Source organism: Xylocopa sonorina, chromosome 2, assembly GCF_050948175.1.
Source record: "Xylocopa sonorina isolate GNS202 chromosome 2, iyXylSono1_principal, whole genome shotgun sequence".
In the NCBI taxonomy this organism is placed as follows: domain Eukaryota; kingdom Metazoa; phylum Arthropoda; class Insecta; order Hymenoptera; family Apidae; genus Xylocopa; species Xylocopa sonorina.
The window spans coordinates 6,513,010-6,537,655 of NC_135194.1; the positions used below are offsets into that span (position 1 = coordinate 6,513,010).

At 31.3% G+C, this 24,646-nt stretch overlaps 1 protein-coding gene across 1 annotated transcript; it reads right to left on the reverse strand.

Moving 5' to 3' along the window:
* Positions 1-2,844: 2,844 nt before the first annotated feature.
* On the reverse strand, positions 2,845-22,906 carry Bugz (Bub3 interacting GLEBS and Zinc finger domain protein). Its single transcript, XM_076909588.1, has 7 exons — positions 22,690-22,906; positions 19,425-19,551; positions 18,993-19,357; positions 18,466-18,799; positions 17,580-17,976; positions 9,283-9,584; positions 2,845-3,035 (listed from the first exon to the last, which is right to left on the reverse strand). Exons 1-6 carry the CDS (start codon positions 22,728-22,730, stop codon positions 9,475-9,477), a joined length of 1,374 nt encoding a protein of 457 aa, XP_076765703.1. The 5' UTR covers positions 22,731-22,906; the 3' UTR covers positions 2,845-3,035; positions 9,283-9,474.
* Between the last annotated feature and the right edge of the window lie 1,740 nt (positions 22,907-24,646).

Sequence of the window (24,646 nt, forward strand, 5' to 3'; positions counted from 1 at the left end):
AGGCCTTTTTACTTTTACACATAAATTCAGCTTATTTGATTATTTTACAGTTTTGAAATAAAAGGAAACAAAATAAATTATTTCACCTTAATTCCAACTTTAGAAAATCCAAATTTCTAAATTGTGTTCTGCGTGAATTCTAATGACCAAAATCAAGATTATAAATTGGTTGTAATATATGAAACACTTGACTTTTGTTAATGCAAAATAAATATGTGATAAAATAAATTTCAAGCGAACCAAAAATAATATTATTAAATGTTATTTCACATTGCCGCACAATTTCTGAATTATCAAATTGTGAATTGTCTCAAAAAAAATGAAAGATTCTAAAAGAATCACTTTAGAAAAAATGAAAAGTCTGTACAGAAAGTACATTTATATTCATGTATCACATGGATGGATTTCTGAAAAAAAATACAGGGATTTAACATGTTAAATAATATTAGACATGAATATTAAACATGTTTGTTAAAATAGAAAGAAATGTTTCCTTGCTAGTATCGCGTCAGAAACTTTAATGTTTTTTAATCCCAGTGAAAATATAAACCAACATTGATAAATGCAAACTGGATTGTTATAATAAAAATTGTTGTAAGGAAACATTAAAGGCAAAATACCTTTACTCGGTATAATAATAAAAGATCTGCGTTAACGTGATCAACATCATCGATTTATTTTCTTCGACACGAAACAGAAGCGGTGCTAAATCTTTTTCAAACTATTTCGAAAGATTCTGGTGAGGAGGACGATGATGTTAATCGTGATACCGCGTAACCAGCGTTCTTATCAAACAAATTATTATTTATTTATTGTTTCAACGGAAATACAGATGTAAGTATCACCTTTCCCTCACTATTTCCCTTCGACAATATTGTCCAGTCTACTCAGGCGCAGTCAGCTGAAAACAATAATGCTGTAGAAGAGTAGAGACTACTGCTAATTTCTGTAAGCGGTCCGTGCAGGAATATAAAGTGCAACCTAAAACCGATCTCAATATTTGCATCGTACAGACTCATAGCAAGAAACAAATTTTCAAACTAAACAAAGATGAATGGATCGAACGGGTAACTCGACTCAATTGTAAAAATTCAATCCAACGTATCAAATAAAACTCGACGTAAAACCGTTTAAATACTGTCGCCTGTCGATTAAATCGGCATACGATTGTCTACGATGAATGGGCAAGGTCTAGAATGAATATATTGTAATATACCTAGAAAATATGACGGAATAGTCGTGATAAAAGAAACGATCGGTGATATGTACTTTTGAAGGTAGCACTTAATTTCCGATACTTCGAGCCGCTCTATATAAAGACATTAGAATGACAAAGAGCCACCGTGTTACCGGTATCTCGAGCAAAGCGATCCCCACGAGCGAATCGTGCATCCGCTGTCACCAAATGGGAAGATATTATTAGCGTAAAAAGGATAATGAAGGATCGTTGAGTAATGTAAAATACAGATGTACCGATATACACACAGAGCCAGCTAAGCATTCTACGAACGATCGAACGAGAAAAGTGCATGAACTTCCATTCTGGTCCCAACTTCGGGTAAACTATGATCAACGAAACGTCGTTTCGATCATCACCTCGATCGAATTAGTAAACAACAATACCGACAAATTGACCGCAACCAACTAATATAGAGAAGGCAACTTAAACAATGAATAAATAATTAAAGTAACAAACAATCAGTAATATTGCTGAAAATAAATCGTTAATGACAATAATTTGATTTCATTCGTGAGACAAGTCGGAACAATTCTCTCGCTCTAACGTTCTGAACGATCGAGTTGGTTAACACGATTTGCCCACGACTCAATACCGATTACGATTGATATTGTTTCTCGGTCCAGCCACGCGTCCGTACAGCCGAGGCCGCTATACTTTCCAATCGATCTCAATTTCGATCTCAATTTCTTCAAAATCGATCGCGATTTCTTCCTAATTTTTCGATCAACTGTCCATTATCATAAACGATGCGTCATGAGAACGATTGGGAATACAGCAAGCACCCCCCGACTTTAGGACGGTAGGTCCAAACAATCGCCTGCCTTCAAGCAAGGGACCGATACGGTCCAACAGCGGTCAGAGCTGTGATTGGTTGAAACAATATGTGGCTGTCGCCCGCCATTCTGGGAACAGATTTGTCCGCGTGAAGCTACTTACTCTCTCGCAAGCCACCGAAAGCAACGCAAACAAGAACGACTGAAAACGAAACGATACAGAACGTATTAGTCGACGTCAAAACAAAACAAAATAAAAAAAAAAAAATACGAATAAAAAGAAAACAGAAACAGCTCCCAGAACGACAGACTATGCCCAATCTTTCGAACTTTCCACAGAACGTCTTTATTCGGAACAAGTTGATAATGTGACACTCAATAAATAACAACAGAACTTCTACATGTCCAATTCTGTCAACAGATTGTCCTGCCGAATCTCCGAACGAAAGCAAAAGCGCGATCGAGAAACAATGTCCGGCCGTACATGAAACGGCGACGGTTGGGACGAGCGGCGGCTCAGTTTCGGCTACGTTCCCATCGGCCCTCGTAGGCACATCTACGAATCGCCTTTTGTTTCCGACACGAACGACAGCGGCGGAAAGACACGATTCGGAAAGACAACCCCCTGAAAATCAAGTATATTCGTAACGATGCGTAGTTTTTTTTTCTTTTTTTTTTAAGGTACGTACACGTGTTGTACAGCGCATTAATGTTGTTTTATAATTGTTCTCGAAGTAATGACAGAAGTGACGGGAAGAGAATATGATGACCAAACAGGGTGTCTACTGAGATGGATGTTTTCAGCAAGAAGAAGAAGAAGAAAGAAAGAGAATTTACGCAAGCTCGTATTTTTCCACAGTCAAACAACTAATTTACAACCTTGTGCAATTAATGGGATCGTTTATCATCAACGTACAAATAAGCAGGAAATATGTCTGGTGGTTCTAGTTAATAGCCTCCTCTTGCACCGTCCTCGCTACACGTTTCGCAATAGATACGTTTATGTGCCAGCTTCCGTTAGTCTGAAAGCACGAAACGTATGAAAAAAAAAAGCTATTATGATCGGAACTATGTTTAAACATAAATTCGACCACCGTCGACGCGCGTTAACATCCTTTATATATATTGTGTATTTTATGAATTCTCTCCGCTCTTTACTCGTTTCACGATTCATCGGATTACGATTGTACACGGATTTGTAATGTTCAGATTTTTAGGAGGATTTCGTTTAGATTTTATCTTGCTATCAATAGACACCCTGGATAAATGATAAAATAACGAAAAAGAAAATGACAAGATAACGATGGGAAAGAGAGATAGCGAAAAGAAAAAGGAAACAGGAGTTTTTTTTTTTTTTTGTTTTTTTTGTTTTTGATAATCAGGTGAAGTTTTGTCAGATAGAATTGTCGTGTCCGACAGTATTTAAAATTCGATGGGATCCCGCTATTTTTACACCTGAACGAGAGATCTTTTATGTAGAAATAAAGTTATTGAGACAATAATTTCATCGATGTTCGAAACATCGGTAATTTGGAAACAAGTTGAAATAAAGAAAACGGCGTGAGTCGAGTGTATAGAGAGCTGATATCGGTTTTTCTTAAGCACCCTCCGTACTTACCACTCACTCATGCGACGCCAACACGTTCCTTGCAAAGGAAGAGGGTTTCACAGATCGAATCGATCGCTTTTGTTTCGTGATCAACAGATTACTATCATTTCAATCACAAACTTCGTCCGGAATAAAACAAAGCGATAGAAGCAAATACAAGAAATGTACATTTCTGCAATTATTTACCTTCCGTTGTTCAATTTTCATTAGAAATGCCACAACCCACTTGTGATTCTTTATAATTTACTATATACTTTGTACTTCGTTGCGCTTCAGCTTACATTCATTTTCGTATATATAGCGATCTTTTCAATTATTTCACCAACTCTACAAATTGCTTCTTAATTAATATACATATATATCTACAGATTAGTAGGCTGTAGATAATACGAAAGAGACGAATCTGTGGCGAAATAAAACAGAAATCAAATTGTGTAATGAAATTGTACGAAATCTTATGGATTTTCATTATTAATGCATCTATATCCAATTGATGTTTAAAATCGCACTTCTAGAAAACGAATGTTTTCCGAACACAATTACTGTTATTTATGATTTTTCTTTTATTTCGAATTCCTAGATCACCTTCTTTCGTTTCGCTCCTCCTGTAGCCGAACATCCCATATAAAAGGAGCAACACGGGGTTATTACTCCGTCTAAACACATTAATCGATTAAATAGCGAGATATAAATAGAAAAGAAAGCAACGAATTTGTTACCAGTAATACATACGTAATTCGTAATATGTACAAATCGATTCACTTGATCAAGTTTGGTGTTAATTCGCAAGATTATTTAATTGATAAAGTATTAGTCACGATTCTATAACAACGTTCTACAACAGCTTTTACAGTTGATAAATAAGAATACTTGATTACGTATAAGAAGAGACTAACTAACGAGAGCAGAAAAATAAATAACTCTATTTAAAAGACAGGTAGCTAGGATCTGTATATACGTATTTGCCCTGTTTTCAAAATGGAATTAGACAGCAAATATACATACGTGGGTAATACTGATAGTTTCCGCAAACCGGCACAACAACTTTATGCATTCGACCTTTCCAAATCTATAAAAATGCTCCGCGTATTCTTTGAAGACATTCAACGCATTTCCATCCCATTTCCAACGCAATTTCACATTAATCATCTCTGCATTATGAGTTATACGCAAGTTTACTTAACAAATGGAATAAGATTAACGGGATTCTTTACGACTTGAAATTGTAACTGACACGAAAGGAATGCTTTTAGAAGCAAAGTACCAACTGAAAGGATTGTTTACCGAATGCTTTACGGTACTTGCACGTGGACACATTATTATGGATAAGTTCTCTGAAGATTATCCTGTACGTCGATGTTATGCGTCACATGAGTGAGAATGGTTTTGATGTAGATCAAATCATTTGAATGCCGGTATTTGAGGAATCGATGAATCGAGCTGAGGTTCTACATGTTTAACATGTGGCGCGCCAACAACTTCGGATCGTCGAAACAATCGACTGTGCGCGCGAAGATGTAGAAAAATCGATCGTTTCTGAATTGTACGATCTGTCCAAGGTTGCATTGCACATGATACATCATGATGTAAGATCAAACGCGATCACGTTGGTCTTACAGAGTTAGCTGTTTTGCTGCAGTCAACCATGCGTGTATTACAGTTGACATTGAAATGATGGATCTAATTTCAGAACCTAGCACCGAACGTAACAATGCACGATCAAATCGATAGATCGAATATGTACAATACAAAAGTAAGTATATTGCAAACCATTAAAGTTAGAAATAGCAACAATTTATCGTTTTATTTACGTCTTTGCGGAAATTCTCGGTGCCACCTACGTATATACAAGAAATTGTTTAGAATATGGTAGACAACGTTCCGAATACTTTTCATAACCTAAAAGCTTTACATCTGAAAACGTGGACAATATAGTGGTTTGCTAAGAAAGCTGCAACATTCCAGGAATTGTTTACTTTACAACCATCTAATCCTAAGAATTTTAACCACCAAATGTGTCCCAAAATGTCAACCGATACAGACAAAAATTCCGTAATTCCATAAGAAAAACAGTGTGCAATTGCACGCTACAACCGTGCCGGTGCACGAGATTACATAAAAGGAATGCAGAAATATAGAACATAGAACTATTTCATTTCACTCTCTGACAATATTCTTCTATTTCTAACGGATTTAAAGATATAGCCCTGTCAAATTGCATGAGATAGCCCGCACGTGCGTGGGCGCGCGCGCGCGCCTCTATATATGTGCACACGAGTGTAGTATACATACACACACATGTATACATATGTACGTTCAGCAACAATAGTAAGAAACTGATGGAATGATTCTAGAGATTAAAAGAAAACGAAAATAATGAATAACAAAATTGCGTCTGATGCTTCTTGTTCGTGAGAAAAATGTTGATAATTCGTCAAATACTCGTGCATTAATAACAAAACTTTATTACTAACGCGACACGTTACAAAAATTCTAAACTACTACGCACAATCGTCAACTTCACGTATTTAAAATAAATTCTTATCGATATGGTAGCACATATGTTTGATAGAGTTTTAGAAAACGTTTTTCTAGAAAGCAAAATCTCAAACACAATTTGTTTAGTCATCACTTCCGTTTCATTCTGACATCCAGCATCAGCCCTGAAGATCTTTGCCATAGTAACTGAACAACTTGTATACACAGAAATGTAAAACAATTACACTTTGTTAATTCTTTAAATATTTGCTTCTACCACTTCTTTTTACTATCTTTTGAAGAAAATAATGCAATCTGTATTAATCATCAAAATCATCCTATATGTATAAAGCGAAGCGCGTAACCTCAGGACCTTAGACTCTTTGATCATTTTTATTAACATATATGAAATTTACGTAAATGATACAATTTAATGATGAATAAGTTATGACAATAAAAGTCATTGCACAATTAATGACAATAAAATATTTTATAAATATCTTTCTGAAATTTTAAATAATACTAATTATAAATCTAGTAAAATAATTTTCAGTTTCTCTTCTTTTATTCTTATGCAACATCTATTATTGGGTAAGTGAAAAAGACTATCATAATATTAATTAATTAAATAATAACTTAATCTTCCATATTACCATGCATTTACTGACCCTACGAATTTTTAATACTACTCCTTTATTTTCTACTATAGAGTTTGTGTTTTATGCACAAAATATTTGATTTAAATCGCTTATAAACAAAAGACAAAACTATATACAACACTTATTAAAATATAAAATATAAATGTTTTATATTTGTGACAGTAAAATTATAAGATTTAAAACAAAGCACAAACAGTACAGTAAACTTTTATTACCATAATCTTTTCTTAATTGTCTTCTTGGGGTCCTGACGTTAGGTGATTCTCTCTGTACAGAGTGCTCACGCTATTATTGTTCAACGTCTCTCTCATAAATAATAAGATTATGTAGCAGTAATAGAGAAGATTAAAGTTTTACTATTTTTGTTTATAACAGGATGTAATTTTATCTAATCAATACCTACAATTTTGTTATGTCACATAAAAATAATTGTTCAGATAAATTCAATGATTTGTGATACAATAGAATTCATCAGTCTGAAACCAGATATAAAGGGGAAACATTGTGAAAATTTCATAATGATACTAAAAACAATACTTTATAAGCTCACAGAATATGTCAAACATAGTTTTCACATCTTATAATATATTTTCCTGCACTTTTAGTTAAAGACTTAATACTTTCTGTTACATTCTCCATACATAAAATATAAAAATTGTTATATATACAAAATACTTTTGTACAAATATTGTATACAAAAAATACTAAAACTTTATGCTTCTCTATTGCTCTTATAAACACATTATTTATGATAATCGTTTATAATAACGTGAAAACCATATATGTTAAATATTTCAATTAAGCTGCAAAATATTTTCAATGTAATTAACATTTACAGAAATCATTTCAAGAACATAAACTTCATGAAGTTTCAGAAAAAGAAAGAAGCTTGAGAAAAACAGATGTAGCAAACAATTTTTCGAGATTTCAAAAACATCAAATTTTGGACAACAGAAAACTACCAAACAAACAATTAAAACAAGTCTCTTATCTAAACTGCATACAAAATTATATACAGAACAATAATTATTATTCTGATATATAATTTTAGATACAGTTCTTTATTCCTAAAAGTATTATCATAAAAGTACGATTTATATAAATGAAAACCGATTTTTCGGTCGCCATTTATTAACAATTTTTTATTTTTATTGTTTACTATATTAATGATTGGTGTCTGCTCAATAACTATGAAAATATGAAAATTAACATATACATGATGTATAAAGGCTGTTAGTGACATTGAAATCTCGAAAAAATCTCTTCAAAAGAGTTTCATAATTATACATGTTCCTTAAGTCAAACTTCTATTTCCAAAATATTTTTTATATCACTGATAACAATACAAATATTTGAAATGTAAAAGTTAAATGTAATGATTTGCGCACGTTTGTTGTGCAGTCTATTACAGGAATCTGAGTTTCTTTTATTGCAGCAGAATATCTGCAATTGTTCACAACAAGTGGACAGCGGGCGAAAGATGTAAATTAAATAACTCACGAAAATATAGAAAGAAGAATATAAATAATGAGTCAAAAGTAAATCGATTCGATCTGGAACATTAACAAAATAAAAGTAGTGAGAAACTAACCTGAGGCGACAGAATGTTCACACTGCAACTTATACCCCTTAATGCTAAATCAAATAAGGGGAACAAACGATGATAGATTTCATATGGTACAAAACATATAGGTGTTGCGACCATACATGCTTAATAATATGTACACATAATGAAATGGTTTTGGTTGAGAGGACAAAAATAATTGAAATATTCAATTCAGCAAACATTCTTTCTAGCTGCAGTGTGAAACGCCACCTTTCCGCGATCGTGTCTCTCCAAGAGAACACTGGTGCAGAGACTGAGAAACAGCGCGTGGAAACGGTCTACCGTAACATAAAAGGACAACCTATGGTCATATAGAAATTCGTTCCATTTAAACTTCTCAGCTGAAAGCCAGTATACCTTTCAGAGTTGATTTCGTATTTAACATCACGATGAGCAACGTAAAATTGTCTATATGTATATGACTTTACAATAAAATTCTTGTATCAGTAGCTTATGAGTTGTCTACGCGAAAGCTTTCGTGCTTATACAGCCATTAACAACACGATACGACCATCCTCTTTAGTATCTACAATTTTAAAATACCAGGTACTCAGATAATGTAACAACATATATCCATAAGAAGGGTAATCCGAAGGGTCGAACTCTCGGTGCCTCTTGGGCAAACAGAAAAATTGATTTCACTGAAGAAAAAAAAAAGAAAATGAAAAAAAGCGGATTTCGTTGCTCACCTGGAATTTCTGACTCCTTCGGAAAGAAGTTATTTCATTGCGCTGATATCGCGCGACCACACACCACATATAAAGGTGAGTAAGATTAACTTATTCGATATCTTTGCTAGCAGAAAGATTGAAGGAGAACGAGCGACCGTTTCCACTGCACCTGGTAAACCCTCTCAGGCACTGACGTGACGTGTTTTACCATGATATATTAAAAAAAAAAACAAAGATTTTGCTAACTTCATGTAAACTTCGTAGGAGAGGATGCGTCAAGTGCAGCCGCGGCCGATCAACGATGTGTGCTCACGCGAGCTAATATGTTTTACGCGTGCTTTTGTCCTCTTCTCAATCAGGTCCGGACCCTAATAAAATTTAGGGGCGGGCCCAGAGCACGAAGTGCAGTGGCGAGGTGGGCCCGTCCATAGGAGGTGATCATCTGAAGCGTGGGTGCATCATCGGAGCCAACATTGGTGCACCAGGAAAGCCCATTGGAGCTGCAAATGCCGGATGCATTGCGCCCGGCGGCAACGCTCCAATCATCCCTGCAAAGGACAACAAAGTGTTAATTAAACATATTCCGAATAATCTTTCAACCCATTTCCTCCCACAAATCTCTTATATTACATGTTTTGAACAATCTGTAAATAATCATCTCATGTACTTACGTCGCGAGAGTATTCGTCAAACATTAAAAAAAAAAAGGACGAACAAGCAAAACTATGTGTGTGTATCTCAAACGCACACATTACTCTCCTCTTTGCTCTACTCCGTTTTCCTTCTCGCATCTAAGAAAAATTTCATAGCTTTCTGTTTGGAGACCGCGCATCGTTCAGTTAGAAAAGTATATTTCATGAGATAGTTCGGAATTAAAAGAGAAAAAAAAAACTAAAATTAAAATTTTGCAATTTATTAAAAGGAACAGTTTACGAATGCAAACATTTCTTTTTATATATTGAGCATCTGGTGTGGTACACTATCAATCAATATCTTTCAATACATTCCAAACTAATCCAGAGAATTCTTACTATTCTGAACGGGAAGTTGTCTGACAGCCGATCGATGGCATTTCCTCGCATAAAAGTCACAAAAATAATGTATCTTTCAGAAATAAATCAAGCAACTGAAAAACACAATTAGATATACGTATACATTGATTATTTTAAACAGGAGATTTTTTGTTTAAATTAACGGAGAAAAGTCTAGTAAAGGAAAATATAAAAAAACGAAAGAAAAGATGTATTAGTGTTAAGCAACAAAGTGGTGTCGATCTTACACCATCGACTGAGCATATTTTGTATTTGCTTCAATGATGCGTTCTTTCGCAAAAGTTGAAATGAAATCTAGTCGAATTTTTCAGGACTCTCTCATACACCCATAAGGGTTTATTATTGACAAATATTATGTCTATCTAGTATTTTATCGATACAAATTGTCATACTATATAAAGAATTAAACTCAACATGCAATGTGCTGCATATACAATACAAGACACAACAAACTCGCAAAGGTGATACCACGCAAAACCTCACATTATCACAAAGAGGGAGACTCATTTGATATCTGTGTACTTTCCATCATTTAAAAAAATCGCTCGACTGCCAGCTGATCTTCCAAAACACTGCTCCAAAAGAGCTTCCGCAAATTAAAATAAATTGCACGGATAATATATTTGTTGTTTGATTTTTACTAGTTTTAGAGAATTTCAATTATAATGATTTTATTTTAAGCACTATTGTTCTAAATATGCCTTCTTCTGAGACACATTATTTTCTTTTTTCAAATGTCTCTATTTGACAGTGTTTGCTGTTAATGAATAGCATATAATTATTAGTGATACCCTCACTCGCAAATATCAAATTAGGCATCTATATCATTAAACGTATAAGAAATAATTCCAAGTAGAATAATAGTATTATATATATTTTTTTATGTGTGTGTATATATGTGCATATACACACATATAGAGTAATATGAAATCATTTACTTACTGTGGATTGACTTCAATTATCTAAGATCATTTGTGTGACACAAAAGCTAGGCTATGGTGTGAGGGAGATACATTACGTTCGTTCTTGTTGTAAATTTCTTTTTTGTCATAATACACACCACAATAATAACAATGGCAGTGACAAATGATCCCTTCCCTCTTTTCTCTTTCAAACATGGTTTAAGTTGTACTTGTAGTGTACAAAATTTTGTTGTGAAAGTAATATTAAAACATATAGTAGCATCCACGATATTATAAAATAATTTAATGCAAATCTTCCATTTATAAATGAAATGTTGTAAAAATAAGATTTAGAACATAACTCTGATTGCAGTGACATTAGTTTGCGTTGCTTCTTAATATTTTAATTTACTATCTCATTACATCATGGTTGTTACTGCACGTTATCGTGTCTTTATTCATCAGGAAAAATATTCTAAGGAAGCAAGAAGAAGGAAGGGACACTTATCAATGGAAGTATGCATCGGTTATTTCTGCTTCTTCTGCCTTTTTCTTATTCCTTTTACTTAGAATGACAACTTCGAACGACTGTCAGTACCGTGCCCAAAAAGCGGTTTCTTCACTACTATATCACAACAACAGGATTTCAAGCTATATAAGTACATATGAAGAGGTAGGATGGTAACACGGTTGGCAAGGTAATGGTAAATGAATCGTAAGAATATGGTTAAGTCGACATAGTAAGTAAAAAAGCTGACAGAACAGAAAAAAAGAAATAAATATACGATGAACCAGCCGAGCGGCCGAAAATTTAATCAATTCCTTAACAATGTTTATCAATCAAGAGTTAAATATACGTATGAATATACGCATATGTAATACATATGCATTGATATACTGTAATTAGAGGAACATAACTTTAGCATAATCGTGCTACTGATACCGATGATTACTCTAATTCGAAGTAGAAGCACTTCACGTCCAAAAAGTTGTTATATGCTTAAAATCCAAAAACAGATATCCCATCATGAAAGACTTAGAACAGATGCAATATCGTTGGCCGCTCGACCCATCTGCTCAGTGACAATAATATAAGTATATATATATATACACATATATATACATATATCGGTGTATTAATGTGACAATAATGACAATAATAATAATAATTGTAATAATAATAATTAATAAGAGTAATAATAAATATAATGAAGTATATGTTTGTGTTTGTGTGTGTGTGTGTGTGTGTATGTATGTGTGTGTGTGGTGCGCACGCGCGCATGTATATATACGTAAACATACGTATATATGTGTACAAATGTGTATACATATATATATACATATATAGATATAATATCTATATATACATATATATAGATAAATAGATAGATAGATAGATAGGCCATGTCGCCACATGCTAATTGCTAAGGACCAACCTTGTATAAAATACAGTTTTAGTAACCAGACTGGGTTCGTTCAACACTCACCAAGGAGTGACTGGGCGCCCTGCAAACGCACCGTTAAAATATAAACGTACAAGACACGCTGTCGTCGATTCTGGCATACGGATGAATCCTGAGCGTGCTAACATCTTAGTAGCCATATTTCATTTTTCCCCTTTTTTGTCTAATGTTCTTGTATTTAAAATATTTCTCACATGTGCTTCGCCAAAATTGATCCCCCCAAAGTCTAACTGTTGTCCTTTGTCACTCTTATTTGTCCATAACACATTCCTAGCCATCAGGCAAGTCTAACTTGTTGAGGAGGCAGAAGGTAAAGGCTGCGTGGTGGCGGGTGAAGTGCAAAGGTATATTGTACTGCATATGTCAGATGGGAAACATTTTTGCCTAAATGATTGATCTATATTTTTAGTAAATAGATCATATAAACCTTAAAAACTTTTGGGTAAACTAATTGTCCGAAGTTATCTCTCTAATTGAGAAACGTTTAAAATTTCTTATGGTAGAAGTAACAATGATTTTATAACATAAATGAAAAGTACTTATTGTTATGGTCAGTTAATAAAATACACGATATATCAAGAAAATATACTGTACACTTTCAATAGAATGTACATTGAGTCCTTGTGATTCTGGCATATTACTGTATAATACTAACATAAAATGTGTATACTGATCACAAACGTTCAACAATTTTTATAAAAGTAGTTGCATCATACCGATAAACAAATAACTAATCTATAGTGATTCATATTCATAAACTGTTAATTTGATACTTTAATTCATAATGATAAATGATACAGTAAGGTATCAAGTTATATTATGCACATTATTTTTCACATGGAAAAGTATTCTTATCGTATGCTTACATATTATTTAAGTAAATAAAATGAGCTGCGTGCAATATTGGATGCAATATATACAAATGATTGTAACAATAAAGATATACTACTACAAATAGTGTATATACAATTTCATAATACAAATTTATCTATTAATTGTTATTTTTTTATTTTTTATATACATTTTATTATATGCATTCTATATTTTATTTAACTCCAATGTTTCTTATGATTTATGAGACTCTAAAAACTGTTATCATTTTAACTGAGAAGTAGACTTAAAATCATTTTAATTTGCATGCAGTCTTTAGAAACCTAATTATTTTCATTTGAATATGGTCTTGGAAAAGACCAATAATTTTGACTGATATTTTTAATCAGTATTTTTCAAGACTTTTCAAATTGTAAAAAATGTTGAAAATAATGTATATATAAAAATTACAAAAATTATAAACAATAAATAAATTTATACTATCGATTTCTGCATTATATTGTTTCTAGTTATATGTTCTAATTGCTATGATAATTTCTATACAACATTACACGCAGTATTGAAATTATTTAAACAATCCATAAGTATACAATTAGAATATTTTTGTATACAAAAAATGACCTCTATAAGAGACAAACATATCATTAAAATGTTTTTCTATATATAAAGTAACATGCATATGACCTGAAATCTTGTTGTATCATTTACTACCTTGAATTAGAATATGAGATTGAGTTACTAATATGAAAAATTATAAATTAAATACCTATTTACCAATATTATGTAACTGCTTTTATGCATACTGCTGAATGTCAAATTAAAACAGCTCCCTATCAAGCCAATAACTGTTCTGAACTTGCACTAGAGCGCACCAAATCACAGAAACTCAATGCACAACATGTTACATATTTTTGATATGATGATCCTGAAACTGTATGTACACTGGTGTCCAGTTAAATTTGAATCAATTAAGTTCACACACAAATTTACCTAAGAAAAGCAAAAGTATGATTATAAAAATTGATTTTCGATGATTTAACAGGAGAGCAATCAACAACAATCTCATTATTCAAGAGGTAAACATTTGATTTGCAAGTATCTATCGCATAATATCAACCTACAGGTATGATAAAGAAAAGAAGCATAGATAAATAAAACTACTGCCCTTTAATAATGAAAACGTTTCCTAAACCGAAACTAACTAAAGTTGTTAGTGCAAAAGGTAGTTGTGACGATATTGCCTAGAAATCCATAACATAAAATTACCAAACAACCATGTATGTGTATGTGGAGTGAGTGTACTATATATCAAGAAATTGGAATATTACAATGACTTCATTATACCAGTACATGATTGTTCATTCAGAATTTATAATCATAAAAATTCAGTGTATAAATTCTTAGTGAGTGAACATTCATGTTTAGCTTAGATGTTATAATCAAGACTTTGATCTAATGAAAAAAATAATAAGTTTTACATCAGCATTTACAGATATTAAGGTTTGACAAATAGGTGCTAGATTTATTATTTGTATTTTACTGTATCAGACAGCATCGCACAATTAGCTTACTCCAATTGAACCATCGATGATACATGTGATCCAATTAAATAACTCCTTCTATAATACCACAGCTAGTATGTGCCGACGTCGACATGTTAAAATCACAGTCATAGCAAAAAATTATATTTATCGTATAAAATTTTAAGAATAGGCATAGAAAACAAAAATTTCAGAATAATTCAAAATTCGAATAAATAAAAATATAATAGCTTTTGTTTAAAAAAATCTTCTCTTTCAAAAAGGAATCATACCTTTTCCAACAATATTAACTTTCCTTTTTATTAAAATAAATTTAGAAAATTAAACTGATACGCTATATGCTTGAAGACATGTTAAAGTCTTTAAAGAAAAGAACTTTTAATGATTCTATAGGACTTGACTTGTACACACTAGACTAAAAAAAATGATGAAACGTATTAATTCTTATATCTATTTCTAAATTTATTACATTTTCACTATTTATTGTCCTTTAAAAAAACTTTTTCAAAGCAAAGTTATACTGCTTGAAAAGACATATGTAACAACAAAATGCCTTCTTTTTTCAAAGGTATTTTTTATTAAAATTCAAATATCACTGATATTTTTTAATTGAAGCATATTTTTTTTAATAAACCAATATAATTATAAAAATTTCCTCTAAAAATGTATTAAAATATTTATATAAAAAAACCTTTAATTTACATATATGATACTATGCTATTTAATGTATAATTATAATATGTTGATTATTAGTAATAAATAGCATGTTTACTTAACCTTAAACTCATTTAATTTTTTTTCTGAAGGACATTAAAAAAAAAGTTAATCACGTATTAAATCATGTAGAGATGCACTTCACTCATTACTCAGTATGAGTCTTTATAAAAAAAAAAGAATGGGTGTCATTAAACAAATACATATATAAGTAGCATAGGTACAAGTACCATCTCTCTCTTACCCAATTCACAATATTAAAATTAAAATATCTCCTAAATTAATTTGGTTTTACAGCATAAATATTTTAATATTTTTTTGTAGTAAATAATCGATTAAACATATAATTCTATTTTAAAACGGAAAAAAAGAATTGATGATATATTCTCATTATAAAATGATCTTGAAAAACCTTGTTTTATATTACTTTGAGAAGCACATATAACTTCGCCTCGAGAATTTTTTTCATAAACTCATTCATCACAATTTTTTCTGTTTTAATACCCTATCTTGTGTAAATCTTACTAATTATATTTTTCAAAAAATAGTATCCGTATCTAGTTCAAAATAATTGTATTAACTATCATTTTATCTGATATTTTGAGTTAGACAACTAATGCCTTAATAATCTCAATATTCTCCTAATGAAAATAAACGCAAGCATGACATAAATAAGATTAGTCTTAAGAGAAATCAATTTTTGAAGCACTATTGAAGCTATTCAAAATATTTCAATCGATTACTGCTGATAGATTTAGGTTTCACCGAACTTGAAGAAATGAGTAATGGGGAATGGTGATAAGAAATTTAAATTTAATCCTGAAGGTATCTCCCAAATTTAAATAGATACCAGTGCATACTTATGTATACAGGGTATTTAAAGAAGTTGAGGCCAAACTTCAAAAGTCATTTAATGCTTATTAAAACAAATAAAAAAATCTTAATAAACATACTTACGCGAAAATCAATAGTTTTCAAACTACAAAACATTTTCAATTATACATGTACTATACTTTAACAAGATAATGCACGCTATTCCTTATGGTAAAATATTTAATCACATGTAATTTATCAAAATTAAATCTTGCTCTTTCCAAAAAAAAAAGATGCAGTAAACTAATTATTTTGTCAGATAAGTTGAACTAGGAAATTGAACACATATGTGTTGAAATAAAAGCGATATCTTGCAAAGAGATGTAATATATTTTATTGGTAAAAATGTCTTATTATTGCGAAAGTAATGATTTTTGTACCTATGTTTATTAACATACTTTTTGTTTTGAAGAGTATTATATGCTCCTCAACTCTTTTAAACACCTTATACATTACTATATCAATAGCTCGGATGAAGGTCTATGTTTACTGTCCGTAGAATAGATATTAAATATTGGACTATCAAAGAAATATTAATTTATAATTTATAAATGTCCCATTAAAACTTATATGATTGTGAAAAACAAAGAATAATTTCATATGTAACAACAAATGGTTGGTTTCAAAGATTCTGGCACCTGAGACATCAGCGCAAAAACACTCCAGTAAATGATTAAGTGCGAACAGTCCAAACTGGCGACGACCAACAAAGGAAGAATTACAATTGTTCGATTTCAATTTAAGAGATAGTACCTTCGAATCACAACACGACTTCGATGAATTCATCTTACATTCATAGTACTTCTTCAAGGCACGAAACTTTAAATCTTTAAGATTATCAGTAGCTGCGATTAATAGTTGGTACATATCATTAGGAATTTGCATACTAGTATTATAAAAACTCGTTGGAATCGAAATCGAATAGTTGAGATTTTTCCCTTATTAGTAGGAGATGCCTTTGTGTATCATAAGGCACTAACATCGTTGAAATAGTTTGTGCGATAAAATTGTATCAAATATTTGTATAATACATCTTTGATAGTTCCAAATGCAGTACTACAAAAGGTACGTATAAAAAAAATTGGCTTAAATTTAATATTTACGCAGATTAATGATTAGGTGCTCTCATTGAAATAGAGATGATCATTTAAAATTATAGAGACTTACCTGGTGGTAGGCCCATGGGGGGCGGTCGCATCATGTTACCTCCGTGAATCAGAGCAGGTGCGGCTAGAGTCATAGTAGGCCGCATAAGCGGTGCCATCAGTGCAACAGAACTAACAGGCATTGCTGCAGACGCAGGAACCATTACAGCTTGTGGAGGTCTCTGAAATCTTTGTTGTTGTTGCTGAAGTGCATTTAATGCTGCTTGTTGTCGCTGTTGATCCTGAAACACAGCAGCTGCATTAGCAGCAGCAGCTTGTTGTTGCTGCTGCTGCTGTTGTTGTTGTTGTTGTTGCTGCTGTTGTAACACGGCAGCTTGTTGACTAGCATCGGCTTGTACAGTTCGAGTTTCTTCATTTTGTCGTCGCTGATATTTTGGAAGTCTTGCTCTAATTTCCTCCTAAAGTATACAATTATTATATTTTCGCTTTCCATATCTATTACAATTATTACCTATAATATATACAAGTATTAAATGAAAGCTAATGCCTCCAATTTTACAACTTTTATAGGAATCAAGTTTATGTTTAGTTTCAATAATTAAAATGCTTACCATATATACTATATACACTGTTATTCAACATATTTACTTTTCTACATAATCATCTCCCTTTGCTATAAATCTCGGTAGACAATAAATACATTTTAGGAAACCGTCACGAAAGATTTGACCATCTTGTGGTTTTAGCTTTTTGTGACTTACTAAAATTTATCTAACACTGAGAGGGGTCCACTTCAGAAGAATTCAACAATGTAATAAAATTAAAGTCAATAAAATTAAAAATTATATTTCACTTGTTAAAATATCTTGATTTTTGTAAAAATCATAAAGTCGGAGGTATACCTTTTCATCTAACTCTATCATATAACTAAAAAATAATTAACCTACTAGGCTAAGGTCTTCTGGTGGATGAATGATTTTTATAGCCGCACTAGTAGTGGCTATAAGATTTACTTTTTGATCACTTCCAATGTTGTTATTTGTAGTAGTATTACTGTCTGTATTACTATAAGCAGGGAATGTTGGCTTAACAGGTCCTATGGATCCACCAGCCACTGATGTAATTGGTTTAAAATCAGTGCCTAGAGGAGAAGTCACAGCTGTAGATGCAGCTGTTGAAACAACTGCAGCACTTGGAAATAATGGTCGCGTTGGTGGTATGGATGCACCTGACACTGGTGGTTGTATACCTGGGGGCATTCCTGGCATCCCAGGCATCATACTATAAAGAAAAAGAAAATTTATTACTTTATTCTATTATTTCTATACTCTTGTTATATATGTATGTATATATATATTTATATTTATAAATTTAAAAATTTTAAATTGTATTTACCTAATTTGCATTAAATTAATATCAGATATTTAAGTCTTCTTTCGCGTTGTCTGGTTTTAAAAGAATTAATTATACATACCCAGGAGCCATGAAAGGTGGACCTACAGGACCCATGGGTCCCATCATATGGTGCATGGGTGGTGGGAACTGTCCCATTGGTGCCATACCAGGATGAGCTGCCATACCTGGCATTACACCTGGCATCATGTTGGAACCTGTTGGCATTGCTCCTGGTGCAGAACCTAATAAACCCTCTGGTTTTGCTTTCTTTCGAACAGGTTCATCTTCACCTGAACTTGGCGAACCAGGTCTACCTCCATTTCTTTGCCTTTCATGCTCTTTTGCATCGTTTGGTGGTATACCTTCCATGCCATAAATTTCTATTTCAATATTGCTACGATTTGGCAAAGAATTAGGTACCTTATCTATTGCTTCTTTATGTACCTAAAAAATTATAGAAATAATTTTTATCAAACGTGTATACTATTAGATAAAACTTCATTAGTATTACCTGCATACAATGTATACTAAGTCCTGGTCCCGTGTAAAGCTTCTTATGACAAATGTGACATTTGAAGTGCTTTGCTTTTTGATGCTGAATAAGAATTTTTTCATCTTCAAATTCTCGATTACAATACCTTAAGAAATTATTTAAGGAAACTTACATAATATGAAATAGATTTTTATAATAGTATACTATATTATCTATAAACAAAAATTTCTTATACATATAACTGTACGCAGTAATTTAAAGTAGAAAAAATATGGAAAGAAAATGAATAACTCAAAGAAAGAGAATTTTCACACAAGAAAATTTTCAAGTAAAAATTTTTTCTCTTTAGCTTCTAACAATAGCGTATACTGTAGATATACATATAGTTATTCATGTGACATGCTTGTTTTATGAAATCGATCATGACTTTCATACAATATTATAAAACGTGAGCTTAAACTTTTTGTGTTTTGTAGCATTATACACTTCTATTTATGCAAATATAAATATTTAAGAAAATAATGTATGATTTTAATTGTTTTTCTTAAACACCTCCTTTAAAGTGGTACCTACCAACAATGTCTTACCAAATAATACATTTTTCAGACTACACAATTAGAATGATAATAACACTAACTATAAGCTATATATAATAACACTACTAATGTACACAGTTGAGCTGTTTATTTTGAAAGTGTCCTAAGGTCATTTTTTGAAAAAATTGAGCTAGTCATTTTAATGATTACATTTCTATGTTATCTTTTCATTTTAAAGCAAATTAAAAATAATACATTTAAAATCAGTAAGATTTTATAAAATCAAAATTAGCTGATCAATAGGACGAGAAAAATGTTTATTTTGAAAGTGACTTAGGTCCATTTATCAGTTGTTTGTTATTAACTGTAGTAAATGTACCACTTGCTGTTACCTGTCATTAACAACATTTACGGTGACATGTGTGCACGACAGAAAAAAAATATTAAAGTAGCTTTAACATGACTGAAAATTGTCCAAACTCTTGAACGTGATATGAAGATCATAGACCATAAATTCTTAGTATCAGGAGATTCGTTGCATATGAATACGTCAATGCCACGTCGATATCACATTGGTGTATACCAAGAAAATTAGAAAATATTGTATTGGCATCACTTTATAAGAATATAAGACAAGTTATAATAGTGAAATGCAAGGACACAATGGACTTACTACGATATATACCATGGGAGCACTTATAACTTCTTTAAATCCCTATACACAAAATATATATAAGCATACATGAAATGTAGATGAGCAGTAAATTGTTATATAATTTATATAGTTAAAAGATAGAAACTGGTGTTTTTCATGTGTTGTAATGAAATATAAAATAAATTGAATATTATTTTTTTCAACTTGAAGCATTTAAAATTATATCGAATAGACCTGAGCTGTTTCAAATTTGATGACAAATCTAGTTGTTAATTTTGAAAGTGGCTTAAGTCCATTCTTGATAAGAAGACACATATTATTCACTTAATAATTGTTATTATTTTAATAGGAATTATAAATTTAACTCTCTTAGGGCTTAGGACTTAAGGAGTATGATACATTCATATATGTATACGTATATTTTTAATTTCATTGAAATGCAAACACTTAAATATCCCAATTTAAACATAAATGGACTTAGATCACATTTAAAATAAATGGCTCAGTTATTGAATTAGTATAGTATGGCATAATTATTGAATGGCATGGTAGTTATTACATTTTTTTTCTCATATGATTCTTGTAGGCACGAAGGGGAAAATATATTATATTAAAAGGAAGAATGAAATGACTTAATCTTTTTTATCATAAAAATATACTTCCTATAGTCTCTACTACGTCAATAAATTTGTATATAGTGAATAAAAATTTAAGACGCTACTGAAAAAATGTTATAGATGTACAACATGTTGATTATTTAACATATATAAATTTCAATACAATTTAATAACTAAATAATACAGTAATAGTATATTGTATATTTATAACATTTCCAATACTATCTTAATCCTCAAGGCATGTTTTCATGTTCTGTTTCTTGCATAGGTATTAATTGTAAGGAAAGAACCCTTATTATGCAATTTTGATTTAAAAAGTTGTTGGTATATAGTACCCAAGTTCCTAGTAATGTCTGTGAAATGTTAACCGTAGATATTTGATAAACAATTGTAGTTACATGTTACATATATATAAATATAGAGATCCAGATTATTTTGAAATTTTTTATTGATTAGTTGATAATGCAATACGACTGGTAAATCAGAGGTCTTTGGATCAATTGCAACACTTTTTTCTTTCAATATAGAAATGGTACACACGATGCAGAATGATGATAATGCAAAAAGAAAATAGTCTAACATCATAAATATGTAATAAATATAATTGTACATTACATATTGGCACTTCTTAATTTTTATTTCATATAGGTTAGCAACATAATTTATATTGAAAATTATTTCTCACAAAAAGATTCATTTAAAGGCATAAAAAATAATATTAAGATCTGATAAGAATGAAGCCCAAAATCTCTAATTTACTAATCATGTAATTAATTCATTTTGCAAGCATAAGTTCATAAAACTTAACTTATATTAATATAATATATCTTTAAAATAGGCAAGTATTTTCAAAGCTAATATTTCACACATATTATTACAAACCTATTTATTATTATCTTTAGTATTATTCCAAAATGATATAATTCATTGCTTTCATAATGTTTAACCTTTCATTAGAATTATTTTATTAAAAAATGGACACGTAAAATAAAATGTTACGATAGAAATTTAAATAGACACGTTATCAAAAAATGCAGTAGCTCGCGTGAAATTAGGGCTTTTAAAGCGCTTGGGTCTCAACCTATACATTACTAGTATTGTACAATTGTATCTGCTAGTGTTACACAGTATTCTGTAATGTAAATTACTTGGTAAACAGAACTTTCTGTAATAAAGTGAAATAAATATAGTCGAATATAGTTACTAACGAAATATCGATTTTTCACAGATTCAGCCACTTTAACTCGTCACAGACTTTAGCATAGTGTTCCACCAAGTGTCCCACAACGTAGTAGAAATTTTCAAATTATAAAACAAAACATATACAAACCTAATACAATACAGATTTCAGCACTACTTTAAATAACATTTGATATAAAAGGTATCGACCCGATACCATCGTAACTCTGATTAATGTTCGAAAAGTAGAGTTACGTAAAGTAGCTCATAATAACGAGTAGTTTCAAAAAGGATACCAACACCAAGGCCTCGACTGCTTCTTCTTTTTACGTCCCATATTTCCTTGTCAACTTCTAGCAGTTCAAAATTAACAAAAATATACCACTAACTATTTTATTCCCACGTAATAAAAGTTTGAGTCGTGAAGTAATTGCACCGCACACACACATAAAAATCAACGATGTAAAATGGCGACTGCATCTTTTCCGTGCTTGACGGAAGAAACTATAACCAACGGAATTACCTAAAAGTTACTAGATCTTTTAACTACATTTCCCCTAATACTAGTGTAACTTCAGAGATGTTACTATATAACTGTTTGTATCCTATTAAAATAGATTATATAAATGTCTTTCATTAATTTAAACTATCACGATTTCTAATAGTTTTAGATACACATACGAAATATTCCAATGCTCGACAAACAACGTTCAAAAATTGATTCTTTTGCGACGTGAAAATATAAAAGTAAATATTCGTTTTGACTACGTTATTACAAATTATTATCAGAAAACAATGACCAATCACAAAGCATGTAGAGTAGTTACTATTCTGGCAGTAGCGTAAAATTTCCATTAACAGCGAGTCGTCAACGTGGTCAGAAAGCAGAACGTTCCAACTGCAGCGACGTCAGTTGAAGAAGTACATGAAACAGACAACTCTGCAGTTCCTGTAATACCGATCGAGTGTTGGGCAGTTTCGAAAATGTTCACAAGACGGCCTAAAAATCACGAGACAGAAGGGGGAAATAACCCATTTTCAAAGAAAAAACAAATCTAATTGCCACCAATATATAGTTAGAAATTCTAACTCTATTATTAATCTTTCTACTAAAAGGCGCAAAAATATCCAAAATTATCTTTAGGAATAGAGAAATCAACTAAGAAAAAACTGCACAGTTTAGAAAACGCTATTGATATTGTATTACAAACAAATCCAATATTATACATACACACTAAGAGAATTAAAACCAAAATCTCTAATAAAAAGAATAGAACAATAAGTTTCAAACATTATATTATTTATACAATTCATAAATTCCTATCAGATATACCTATAGGTTTCAACAACAATCGACTAGTACTAATACTGCATTGTCCAACTTATAATTATTAAAAACTTTTTACTCAAAATGGTTTTTTCGTAAATTATTGAAACAACATATTTTGAAATAACTGAAATTCACATGTATTTACATGAATATATACATATGATACAGTCATTAACAAATACCAAACTCTTATGGTCACTGAAGACTTTACAACCAAAAATATCTTCTCCGGCAACATCTTAAAACTATTCAGCATCAATAATAACAGCAACATATTAGCCCTAACTTTTCTCAACGTAATTGACATAACAACATACATGAAAACAATGCCAAAAAAGTATTTATGAGACTACTTTATTTCTTCTTGGCAAAGGCCAAAACCAACTGCACTTTTTCCTACCCCAAAGTCACTTATCTGAAAGTCAATGCTACACATTATACTTCGTCTCTGTTTTCTATGATAAAATAGTTCTTTATACCCTCCATATAAGTGATTTTTTTTTACACAGAAAGCTATACTAACATTAACTGCATTCAGAAAAAGATATGGTTAACAGTAAGAAATACCTGATTCAAATAACTGAAATAGCAAAGCTGACCATAAAATACTTCCATGACTGACCATAAAATTATTTTCTTTTGAAATAGTTTCATTCGTAAATATATTTTAACAGTTGATAAAATTTGTTATTCAGAATTTGACATAGCCTTCTGTGTATCATTGTATTCTCCCGTTTTATGGAGAAGAAGTAAATTCTTTCTGTTATATTTTGATGAACAAGGGCTCTGTATGCCCTAGCATACTGGAATCATTCCCATACATATATGATGTTCCATCTTGTGGATTATTATTATAAGAAGGTCCAGCAGAATCAAATGCGTTATTTATTTATAAATAATATAAAATAACACGTAAATCTTTC